Here is a 13404-nt window from a genome sequence, read left to right on the forward strand (position 1 = left end):
TTGAAATGTTCTGGGCTGTAGCTACCTGGGGTACTTGACTTCAGCAGGTATCTCAGGTATCTCAAGAGGTCTATACCAATTTAACCTCCAACCACACAGGCATCGATTTTTCCCTGTCCTTACCAACACTTGTTATTTTCTACCTTTTTCTGCATATGGTTTACCAAAAAACACAGAAAGGTATGTAAGGGTTCAAAGAAAAATTGGATTTCTGGTCAACCCCCAGTTTACCAAAGTATCCCAGAAGCTTGTAGCTTGTACCTGGTTGTTTAGGTTTTAATTTTGTTTAAAAAAAAAAAAAAAAGGAAAGGAAGAAAATAAATGTACAGAAACAGAATTAACAACATAGGTCCTAATAGAACTTAACGATCATAAATACCCCTATATTTTACTTTTTCCACTTAATGTTTATTGTTTCTTTAACATGTAAAACAAAGAAGAGTTTGAGGTTGGTAGATATTAGTTCAAGTATTTATCCCTGATGTAAAAACTATAATTGCCAGGTACTATCTTTCTCTAAAAGTGTTTACCAATATGCTATATGTGAATTTCACAATGTAAAAAAATTGAAAAATTGAAAAAAAATGAATACTTCATCCATTTTCAATCATCAAAATCTAATAGAAGAAATGAAAAAAATTCAATTATGGTGAATCCCCCATCCCTTATTTGGTTTGAAGTCACCATGAGTTTTGCTCTCAGGGGAAGAGGTGTAGAAACGATAGCCAGTGTTTTCCCCCAGGTGAGGCACCTTGTAATGGAGAATGCGGAGGAGGGGCAGCAGGAGACCTGGGCATGGACAGCCCTACTGTACAGGAGAGGATTCAGAGACCCTTGAGAATTGGCCTCTGTTCTGCTCAGGTCCTGTTGGTAATGATGGGGATGTCTGTGGAGGGGCATTTCTTGGCCAATTTGTTTTAGCAACTCCTCTTTATACTATTCCCCCCTTAAATTTGGCATACCCACCACAAACAAAAAGTAGTCTTGTTTAAAAGGAAAATACAATGAAATGTGTCTCCATGCTTTTCTTCCCATGAATTGACTTACTCTAGCAAAGCAATTAAGCAGACGTTTATCAAAGTCATCTGTCACTCTGCCTCCATATTGTACTTCTCCAATCATATACCGAACTGTACTCCACGACACACCCTTTATCAGGAGGAAAAAAAAAAAAAAGATTATTCACTGTCAATCCAAACAAGTAATTCAGGTCTTTCTCTATAAGAAAGGTCTGGGAAAGAGAGTGCTCTCTAGATTGTATTTAAAATTACGTGTTTTAAAATTATTCATTATCTTACATTAATAACTGTCACTATCACATGGCTGAAACCACTATGGTTTGTTCGTTCTCCAAAGAGACATCAGTAATACGAAACACTACTGGTTATGTTGCCCATGGATTATTTAAAATAGAAAAAAAAGACTGTTTTTCACTCTGTGAATGTAATCACCTATAACACTCATTATAGTAATGCCAAGCTGTTACAGAGGGAAAAAGTGGTGTTTAGTGAAGAAAGGAGGAAAATCAAGTAATCAACTCTTTAATGTGCTCTCCTAGCAATATATTTTCTGGAGTCAGTATGAGAACAACTAGAAAAGTATTTATTCACAAAGTTTTTCTACAATGCAATCTTTTGCCATCTCAATCTGTGAACTAAAACTACAGTTAAGTGTTCATTAATTTCTTTAGCAATCTCATACTGGCAATATATTTTGGATAGTAACAATTATTTTATTTTTTGCAAAAAAAAAAAAAAATCACCATACATTTGGGGTAGGAGAAGTGAGGGTGCATGATTCTTATTTATTTTTACTCTCAGTTAAAATTTGATTTTCCATTTCAGTTGCCTTTCAAAGCAACCATTTCCAGGTAACTATCACTTGTTTACACCAACATGATAAATAACCGTAGAATCTGAACCCATGCAGGACAATCTCTCATCAAACTGTCATATTCTTAATTTACTCTCCCTTCGGTGTTTGCAGGAAAAGTGATGGTTTGGTTCTAGCAATCCCTCCTGTCCAGGTCAACGTTCATCACGCTCCCTAGCACCGACCTGTCACTGCTGCATCTACAATTACCTTGAGGACCTACTGTGGAAAGGAGGGCGGGACAGACAGGAAAAGTGGCATTTATACCATACACTGAGCATTCACAAATACTAACCCATTTGCTCCTCACAGAATCCACAGCCACTTTATGAATGGGGACACACAGGCTCTGAGCCCTGTTCACTTGCCCAAGATCTGGAAGAACCAGATCCTCCAACCCTTTATAAGGTGTGATGGGATGACTGGGTTTGCATTGTCAGCTCTGTGAGCTTGAGGAAGTCTCCTGTCTGTCTTGTCTGGTCCTCATCAGTAAAATGGGCATCTCAGTAAAGCCTCCCGTGCACACCTCACAGAGGGCAAAGACAAAAGTGAGGCTCTGCACACGAGCACTTTGGAAACTACAAAGTGCTACAGGATTTATTAAAATATATTTTTTACTTGTAGATGGACACAGTACCTTTATTTATTTATTCTTATGTGGTGCTGCGAATCAAACCCGGTGACTCGCATGTGAGAGGCAAGCGCTCTACCAGCTGAACTATGACCCCAGCAGATTTTTAGTAGTGACTATTGTTAGATTTTTCTTTTCTTCATGCTGGGGCTGAAACCAAGGGCCCTACCACCCCCAGGCCAGTGACCATCATCAGGAATGAAGGCTCTTTATATGTAAGAGCCAACAATTAGTTAAAAAGTGACTTGAGGTGGCAGATAACATCTCTTTGTTTATGTGGTGACTGAGGATTGAACCCAGGGCCTTGTGCATGCAAGGGAAATACTCTACCAACTGAGCTATCTCCCCAGTGCCAGACAACATCTCTTTTAAGGAGACACAGTAAGGTCAGAGAAGGCAAGTTTGACTGAAGGCAGGCTTCCTCTAGCTGTGCCCCGTGGCACCTGGGTGTGACAGGAGGCAGCTGTAGGCAGCTTCAGGTTGTGAGTGTGTGGTGGGGAGGAGGGGGAGAAGCAGGACCAGCCCACAGCTGATCAGAGGGGCCAGGCCCCTGGAAAGGGTATGGGGGAGACCTCAGCAGGCTCACTCCATGTCACAGGCTGCAATAAAAATAGAAAAAAAAAGTTTCACTCACTTTTTTAATATCACATTCATCAAGGTGATTCTGAATAAACTGAACACTGGCCGAGAAGTCAGCAGAATTGAATTCATAAGGAATGTTCCATCCTAAGGGACCAAATTTCCTTCGTTCCTTAAAAAGCACCAGAGAAAAGTAAGTATTAAATGGATTTTGAAAAATGTACACATAGCGGATCCTTCATTCTTATTATTAAAATAAGGTATAAAATTAAGATCCTGTGATCAAGTTGACATTATCTTCAAAGAACAGCATATACAGTTTTAGATATATGAACCATTAGAAATATTATTCTATGACTCTATGCCCAAATGGTTTATAAAACCAAATCTCCACATCTTTGCCAAGTTTGTGATCTTGGGTTTTAAAAAAAAGGAAAAAACAAGTCTAGGTCTCCAGTGACAACTCAGAAAAAAGCAGTAGGGGCTCCATAAATATCAGCTGGATTAACTGTTATCAGACCCTTGAAAGTTTAAAATGTCAAATCCAAGAGTGTGTGCGGTTGAATGAATCGAGTATTCAAGAGCACGAAGACTCCCTGCTAGTCTCACTTGGTAATCGTGCCATTTCAGATTTTGAAAACGAAAAATTTCTATGGTACACTTGACACATCAGTCTTCTTTGGGTTCTCTCTACTTAGCTGAAATAGTTAACTGTTTAGAATTGCCAAATTAATCATAATAACCAACTGGACTCAATTCCAATGACTCAATTGCCTTCATATTCTGGGGACCATTTTTAAAGCAGAGAAGTGTTAGGGCTGGTATCTCCAGGCCCTGATGGCCCATCAAACCCATGATGGTCCCAGGGGTTCCATGCCGTCAAGTTTCCCTGCCTGGCATGTACCAGTCTACATGCAAGTCCCAGTGATTCACTGGGACCCTCAATCATAATGCCTGAGGCGAGGCCCTAAGTGGGGGTAGAATCCCTGTCCATCTATGGAAAGATTTAATTCTATTTCTCCTCCCCTTAATAGATAATGAATGACCTTTCCTTTTCTCTTCTGCTTCCCCCAACCCAACACACACTTGCTGCTATTTTTGCAAGTCATTCCAATCCTTACTAGACTTGTCCCAAGCATCAAATCCTGAGTAATCCCAGAATTTAAAAGAATCTAAACAAATTGTAGCTTGGGCATAAACACAGACAGCTCAGAAGAAATTGAGAAAACCCGAAGGTTTTAATTACTAATATTCAGGGGATGCTTTTAAAATATTAGATAAACCATTAGCATTAATTTGGGTCCAGATATTCTGACCCTAGGAGATAAGACTAAGGGGGAAAAAAAGAAAGAAAGAAAACCTCTTATAACTGGAAAATGCTGCCTTTACTTCTTGACTCGTACTTCTCTAGGTTAGGGAGATTTGTACAATGTGACTTGCATCCCACCCCTTAGCTAATTTGATCAAAGGTGGACAACCAGCCCAAGAAGAATGAGCCAGACTCCTAGCAGGGACTCAAACTTAGGGTTCAGAATTGCTATCTGGAGTTTAAAGTAGAAAGACTGTAAACTCAGGAGCTCTAAAGTGTCCACAAGAGATGAGGAACAGAGGGCACAGCTTTAATGGAGAGACTGGTCCCAGGCACAAGAGTGGGCATCTTGGCCCTAGACTGAACAACTCTTGGTGGCTTCTTGGTCCCAGAATTCTAGTTGTTCAAGTTGAAATATTGGGTCCTGTAACCAGATTTGGAGTCTTGACAGTGAAAAGGGAAAAAATCATGGTTGCCTAATCCACGAAGGTCAATTGCTATCTCGGAGGTTAATTCCACAGCTGAACCAGGGTTCTGAATTTCTTGAGAGGGCCTCAGAAATACTGGGTGAGTCTCCTCCAGGTTATTCCAGGAGCAAGGGTGGGTTGAGAGTCTATGGGATATTAACATGAAAATGTGTTCACTAACCCTTCAGTCCCTGGGGTTTCTTCCATCCTGCTGACTTTGCTAACACTTCTAACCACTTAGTGAAGTGAGAATGTTTTTCCATTTTTTAAAAAGAAAATCAAAACCTACACTGTTAGTTTTACCTATGTGTTTGACTTAATTTTTAAAATTTAAGGTTCAATTAGACAGAGGACTGAATGAGAAATAATTCTTTCTTTCCAATTACTGAAGCTGCTTAAATTGGTTCTATGGAAACACTCCCATTTACATGCACTGAGCGATTGCAATTTAGTTGCTCCTTAAAATGTGATCTTTGAAAATTGCCCCAGTGCTGAAATTTGCTTCACATTTATGTCACTTGCTATCAATTTTCATTTAAAGCATTCACTTTTTTAAGTTGGTTCACTAAAGTCATAGACTTCAGTTGAGCTCACCTTGGGAAAAAAAAGAAAAAAATTTAGTGGGTGGGTATTCTAGTTATTTTTTTTCATTGCTGTGACCAAAATACCTGACAAGAACAACTTAGAAGAGGAAACGTTCATTTGGGGTTCATGGTTTCAGAGGTCTTCGTTCTTAGCCAGTCGACTCCACTGCTCTGGGCCCAAGGTGAGGCAGAACATCATGGGAGAAAGACCCAGTGGAGGAAAGCTGCTCAGCAGGGTCAGGCAGTGGGGCAGGAGCCACAGGGAAGAGGCACCCTTCCGGGGCGTGGCCCCAGGACCCACTTCCTCCAGTTCACCCCTCCTACCTACTAGGATGGACTGATCAGGTTACAGCTCTCACAATGCAATCATTATACCCCTGAAAATTTCTGCACTAACAGAGGATTTGGGGGGAATACCTCATATCCAAACCACAACAGTGGGTGTCTTGTTCCTTCAAAAGTGAAGTCATTTCACTTCTTGCTGTATTTTTGTAGCCACTGTTCTCTCTAAGAGACAATAACAACCACAACAACAGCAATAAAGAACCCTGAAATATCACCTTGGCATACTACCAGGACAGACTCAAACCACCAGGGCCTAACTGCTCACTTGGAAGCAGCAAATTTTGCTCGCCTTATTTAGAATATTGAAACTTTTGAGACCAGTTGGTATTTTGGAAACCATGGGATGAGTCCTATGTAGTACAATAGAAGAAAAAATTAAAATACATCTATTTTCAAGATGTTGTGATCCAATTGAGAAAATAAGACTCAGCAAACAAGAAAAGGAAAATGTGACTGTGACTGTAATTAACTGTCGAAATTTAACAGGCAATAAGCCTGAAAAAGACGTTTTAAAAACTAAAAGTTTCTATTGTATACATGATACATCTGTCTTAAAATTTTCAGTTTAGAATGCAATGGAGGCTGTTCTCTGAGAAGAGACTTCCAGGTGTGGCAAAACCCATGAGCAAAGGCAGGAGAGTGAAGTCTGTGACCCTCGGAGAGGGAGGCTGCAGGTGCCAGGTTCTCTTGCAGGAGAGGGCCCACTCTGGCGAGCAGCAGGAACTAGTGTCTGCACGCTTCCGGGACAGAATGTCAGGTTTGAATGTAAAAGCTCCATTCAGTCCAGGGAGTTATACGTTGTTAAGCTGGAGAGTGACCAGTTACTCCCTGCACTTCATTTAGCTAATTCAGTTCCTTCCCTTTTATTGCAGGGAATATACATTATGTGTTTTTGTTGTTGTTGTTGTTGTTTTCCAGTGCTGGGGATTGAACCCAGGGCCTTGTGCTTGGAAGGCAAGCACTCTACCAACTGAGCTATATCCCCAGCCCTGCAGGGAATACACAAAACACAGATCCACCAGGGAAATATGGGAAACTCCTTTGATCATGGATGAAAATTCTGCTCCATGAAACCATCATTTTAAATGATGTCAAAACCATTTCAAAGCTTCTCTTAGACTCTACCCCTAGCAGCTCCCAGGACTCAATGCACAGTCACTTCACCTGCATCTTCAAAACCAGGTAGCTGGAATTAACTACCTGAATCCAATAACTTGTGCTAATATAAAATGAAAAATACAATCCATACTAGACAACATAAAGCAAACTTTAATAGATAAAATAATTAACAAAAATAGCAAGAACCACTAGTTTATCCTAGTGTAACAAGATACACCTGCATTGTACTGTAATTATTCAAAAACATTTAAACTAAGACTTTTATAATCATGCCTCCCCAAATCAAGAACTTTACAAGCACTCTTAAATTGGAAAGGGGTGCCTGTCAAGGCTCAACTTGAGAAAGGAAACAAAATATTAAGAGTAATAAACACTTCTCCAAATTAAAAAGTATCAATAGTGGAATTTCCTGGTGATATGACCATTTTTATTCAATATTTAAATTATTCTTAAGAGCCGAGATAAAATTTCCACATTTCCAACTGCCACAGGAGGCCCTTACAGATTCCAAATCCAGAATTCATTAGGGCCCTGCTGTCCTGGGACAGCAGCAAAAATGGCTTTAGCAAAATAACAGCAGCAGTGAAAACTCCCCAAGTTGTGTCTAAGCCATTGGAAAAGTCCCAGATGTGAGAATTTGATAATCAAGGTGAGGCTCCATGTCTGGCAAACCAACGTGGTAGGGAGAAAAATTCCAAACCACGAAAAAGGTAGAAAGGGCTGGAGGTTCTGCCCTGGGGTGTCAAGCTCACTGCATGTCTGAATCACTTGGGAAGTTTTAAAAAGACTGAGCTCCTCCTCCCCCCGCCCCCCAGGGTTCTCATTTGAGAGGCCTGGTCTGGGGCCCAGGTGCTGGCTGAAAATCACTGCTTGAGATGTGAACTCCACGCCACGTGCTGCTCAACAGGAAAACACCAGAGGACGTTATCCTGACCTTCCTTCTGTAGGAAGGCTTGAAAGGATACTGAAAATGTAATGATTGAGTTTGAGAAGACCGAGGCTTCGGAGGAGGAGTACTTAAAATTAAAATCCCACAGTGTGAACGTAGGTCTGCTCTGAACCCCAAATGATGCTACATGTGAGTTCTCAAGAAACTACTTAGAGGGAGAATTTTGAAGCCAGAGAGGAGCTCCCTTGTGGGCCACACTCAAGAGAAGGCTAAATGTTCTTGGGGAGTGGGAATCAAGCTAGGCAGAGGGTCTGGGGACTGCAAGGCTCCCAGGGGGCGGGTGGAAGGGCCACTGGCAGAGACAGAGGCATCACTGGACAGCAGTGACAGCGACCGCTGCTGCAGGAACTTGTCTCTCAGGGCAACTGCCACCTGCCCAGTGCAGATGGTAAATTCCTGGAGAAGAGGAGTGGGAAGCGGCGGCTGTGTGTGTGGAGAGGACAGAGCCTGGTGAGGAGCTGTCCTGTGCAGCCACAAATGCCCAAGGCAGCAGCCAGGGCAGCTCCTTCTCCTGGGTAAGCCTGCTCCCACCTCAACACGCAAAACCACAGCCTCCGCCGCTCTTCCAGCCAGGAAAGTTGTCCCGACCAGCCCAATCGACAGGCCCTTGAGTTAAGAAAAGAAGAATGTTCATTTTGTTCTCTGCAACATGCATAGGATCCACACAACACATCAGGCCCACAAGCTGGGGGAGTCGACAAAATAATCCAAACCCAATTCAACAAGAGAAATGACGTGGAGCAGGCAGGGGGCTGGCTTTGTTACCCCGAGGCTCTACGGCTTCAGATTATGTGAGTGAACCAATTCCCTGCTCCTGTTTTCAGACCAAAAGCACATACAGCACATCTGTATAAAGCAAGGCATGTGTGTGTGCTATGATTTGGATAAGTATTCCCAAAGCCACGTGTTTAAGGCTTGGTCCCCATCCCATGGCACTATTAGGAGGTCGTGGAACCCTTGAGGTGGAGCTTACTGGGAAGTCTTCCGTCACTGGGAATGTGTCCTTGAAGGGGATATTGAGACCCCAGCCTCTTCCTCTTCCTCTCTTGTGTGTCCCAACCATTCGGTAAACAGTTTTCCTGTGTGCTGCGGCTCTGAGGTGCTCTGTCACCACAGGCCAAAAGCAACAGTGCTAATGGATCTTGGACTGAAACCTCCAAACCTATGAGCCAAAATAACTCTTTTTTCTTTATAAGTTGATTATTTCAGGTATTTGTTACAGTGGCAGAAAGCTGACTAATACACTGTTAAGGACTCAATCAACTAAGCAATCAGGTATTTATACCTTATATCTAATACTGCAGAGGTAAAAGAAAGGTAAGTCACAATCGGTCTCATCGCAACATTTCTTCTGTTAGCAGCCATGTCTCAATCTTTCACGTGCACATGAAGCACCTGGGCTTCTTACTGCACTGCAGATTTTGATTCAGCTGCCAAGTGATGCAGATGCTGCTGGCCCAGGAGAACAAGCCCCTAAAGAACTCTCAGTGTCTCTGTCCAACTGTTCTAACCAACTCAAAGAAAACATGTAGGCAATATCACAATACACATTTCTGAGACTGATATAAAAAGGCACAGGGAGAAATGTTTGAGTGACCTGCCCTCACTCTATGTCACAGAACTGGATGTTGGACGTTTAGAAATGGGGAAAATCCTGAAAGATTTTCTACCTGCATAGACTTGGAAACAGGGACCCTACGAGGGATATGACTGACCCATTTTGCTTAGCTGACTCATGTCGCAGCAAGTCCTAAAGGCCAGGCTCCTGATTTCCCAGTGAAGTATTCTTTCTAGCACACCATGATTTGATTTTAAAGAGGTATTCAACTTTTTTTTAAATAGACAATTCACTATAGCTTTCCAGCCCTAGCAGTGGATATATTTTTTTCTAACTTAAACACCTGTCTTGCAAGGTGTCTTGCAAGCACACCTGAGCCCCATGACTGAATGGTGGTCCTGTTGCTCTTCTGTTTAAGACAATGGCCACTAAAACAGAGGTCACCACATTGACCACGTGGAAAAAACTGCCAATCATCTCCCCATGATAAACACGGTGGAAAAGCTGAATCATCATTACTAGGAACAGAATCATAAAATACAGTATTTGTGAATGGGGAATTAAATAACAGAGTTAAAGCAGTATTTGTATTAGAGTGTAATAAGGTCTAGCAGAGCAAACCATTCTCAGATAAGAATGAATGAAATAGGTTTCAGGGACTTGAAAGCTGTAATTTACAATCCAAAGGCCACAATGGAACTTAGTAAAAATAATCACCAACAAAGCAAGCAACCCAGTGTTAACTCTCTCTGGGCTGAGACACAGATAACCCAGCAGCCCTCTCTGGTGCCAGCATGGGACCTAGGAAAGTGCTAGGAACAGAGAGCCGGAAGGGAAACACACCCAGCAGTTTCTGGAGTGAACCCTGAATTCCCCCGCATCCTTGGGCTGGGTGGGGAGACAGGGGAACTCTGCACGTCCCTCCCACAGCTGAACGCCAGACTCCTGCGATGTGGCAGGGGGCTCATTTTGTCCTTCACCCCAACCTTGGGCCAGGAGAAATGCAAGAAGGGGCTAAAGAAGCCTCTTCACTGGAGTGAGCAGAGGGCATCAAAGTCACACAGCTTCCCAAACGGAACATGTAAAACTCAAACACAGAACAAAAGAAGAACAAAAAGTTTTAAAAACCTACATTGCTTGGTAACCATAAACCTGCAAAGTCACTATAGAAGTACTTAGCCTCTAAAAGCAGACAGCGAACAACCTAAGAAAGGCAGGGCACTGCTGATCCCCCTCCTCCTGCCAGCACAGGCCACCACTGCTGGGTAACCAGTTGGACAGAACATGGTCAGTCAGCCGGAGCCAGGCAGGCCCAGAGCTACCACGCGGGGCGTGCGCTTACCCACCCTGAGTCTCCATTTCCTTATTTCGGAGGTGGCAATTACCCTATCTTGAAATGTGGCCGCTGCTATCACATGAGTTGCTACACATAAAATTCTTGGCCAGCGCAGGCACTTTCAAGACCAAGCTCCTCCCTCAATAATCGGTCTGTCCATTCTACAAATATTTATGGAGCTCCATGTCCTGCTGCTGTTGTGACAGCTAGAGTCAGCAGTGACCAAATGACTGTGTCTGCCCTCGGGCCCTTAGGTTCTCCTGTGGGAGCTGGGGACACACGTGAAACCCATGCCATGCAAATGCACACCAGGCCACGCGGGAAAAGTGCCACGAGGGGAAAGAAAGCAGGTCAGGAGGACGGATGGGCTGGCAGTAGGCAGCACGCCCCAGAAGGCCTTTGCACGGAGGCTGCGACATACCGTTGGTAACCCCCTAATGGGAAAACTGCTTTCCCAAATTACCTGCACCGTGGAGTGTAAAAATGCTACCGTGTAAAGCATCGGCTTCCACATGGGCAAATTACTGATGTCCAGAAGGTCTTGATTGATCCCGGCAAATGTTCTTTTCAAACCTGCGCGCATTCCTTGCGGCGGCTCGTTGGTGAATTTGATAGAAGTCTGTCATAAAAAGCAAAGAGTTGTTTTGTTTTAAACATTAAAGGATGAAATAGAAATTACAATATCTCAAAACAGCAGTATGCTTACTGACACTCTGAATGTGACTGAGATTCAGCCCACATTGATCAGAGCTGAAGCCCCATAAATTAGTATCGAGTCCTAGTGTGGAAATATTTACTATATAACCTTGATGATTACAGTCAAGATTTTAATAATTATGGGATTTTGCAAGGCAGACTCTACTGGGCCAAAAAGCCCTGTCCTGATTCAGTCTCTCAGTAACACCAACTGTGCCATTTCTCAATGCAAAGGGGCTTATGGAAACAAACCTGAAGCAAAGTAATTGGAAATCGATCGTGGGGCTCAGTAGTTATCCATACTCGGAAAGTCTCATCATTAGCTTCGACGGTCATTAGTGTCTCCAGTAATTCCTCCATGAATTCCAGGCCAAGGTGACAATTTTGCAGTAATACCCAACCACCCTGTATCCAAAAATGAGTTCATGTTTATTTCTTGTAATTTTGGGGATATGATTTTAATAAAACAAAATGCACAAAACTTTTTAAAAAAATCTTTGCTTTAAAGCATGTGATTATTTTGAGAGTATACATATATATATATATGTGTATATATATATTTTCTTTAAACTATATGTCAATACAATCATCTGCAATTGCCATAAGCTGGTTGCTTGGAATCAAGGGGGTTCAAAATGACTGTGTTCTGCCATCCCTGGTCCAGAAAGGAATGGAAATCAAACCTCGAGGGCAGCCTTGTATAAGTACAGTGTGTGCACCATCTAATGGTGGGAATGGTAACTTTGTCCTGCCTGAGTCAAATCAGAACACACTGCCTCCGGACCAAGGCTGGTTCACCGTCACCCACAGTTGCACAGAAAGATACACATTACCTTTTTTTTTTTTTTTTGGGTGCTGGGGATCGAACCCAGGGCCTTATGCTTACAAGGCAAGCACTCTACCGACCGAGCTATCTCCCCAGCCCCCACATTACCTCTTAAGAGGTGATACTAATACATTTGGTGACACTTGCTACCAATAAAGTAACCCTTATTCTTTGTCATCACTCTCCCCACACATCCCTGAAATCACAAAATTTAATAAGCACTATCTAGAAAATACTTGATAAAACTACGTTTTTAACAATGCCACATAACCATTACTGCCCTATGAGAAGCAGACAACAGTTCAATACCCTGACATATTGATAGAGAGCTACAACACACTGAGTACAATAAATAAACAAGAAGGCATAGATATCACACTTTCAATGCTAAGAGAAAACATGGCTCAGACTGGCTTAAATAGCAAAAGGGATGTGTTGGTTGATATAACAGAGGAAGATGGAATTCAGGATTAGTTTGTGTCGTCGTGAACAGTTTACTTTCTGGTCCCTCCCTCTGTATTCTGCAATGTCAGCTTCACCCTAAGCCTGAGGTCTCTCCAGGTGGCATTGTGGCCGCACATGTTTATATATATACACTTTTTTTTCTGATAATGCCATTATTATCAATACTTATCCCAACTGTGAGAAACAGGACATGGAAGTTACAAAAACTCATATTCCAAAGACGGTGAATGTGAATACAGCATTTAAATTTGAAAGTTTCTCACTCATCAAAACTAAATAAAGTCCAAAGTTAAATTGTCCGATCACTCAACAGAGTGAAACACTTGACCCGAGTAGAAATAATTATATATAATTGCTTTGATATATATAAATTAAATATAATTTATTATTGAATTTAATTAAGTGATAAAGATTAAAGCTTAGGGCACTTCAGAATTAATGACTAGCTTAAAATTTTGATGACCCAAGTAGAGTTTTAGCTCATTAACCCTCTCTAGTCATTAATTCCCAGGGAAAAGCTGTGCCAAAGTTGCTACAGACATCATGAGATCAAAAACTTAAAAATAAACCAAGATCTTATTTTATTTTTATAAATAATGCAATTTCTTATTACAGCTGAGATGGCTATCTACAGAGCATTTCTAGAAAATTAATGTCCTGTGTATTTA

General features: G+C 42.0%; 1 protein-coding gene across 1 annotated transcript in view; it reads right to left on the minus strand.

Moving 5' to 3' along the window:
- Positions 1 to 13404, minus strand: part of Dnah8 (dynein axonemal heavy chain 8) — a 252532-nt gene that overhangs the window by 42543 nt on the left and 196585 nt on the right. Inside the window, 4 exon segments of the mRNA XM_047558191.1 lie at positions 1048 to 1149; positions 3138 to 3254; positions 11213 to 11368; positions 11698 to 11850. Coding sequence (XP_047414147.1) covers positions 1048 to 1149; positions 3138 to 3254; positions 11213 to 11368; positions 11698 to 11850 — 528 coding nt within the window.

This window comes from Sciurus carolinensis, chromosome 7 (assembly GCF_902686445.1).
Source record: "Sciurus carolinensis chromosome 7, mSciCar1.2, whole genome shotgun sequence".
Classification (NCBI taxonomy): domain Eukaryota; kingdom Metazoa; phylum Chordata; class Mammalia; order Rodentia; family Sciuridae; genus Sciurus; species Sciurus carolinensis.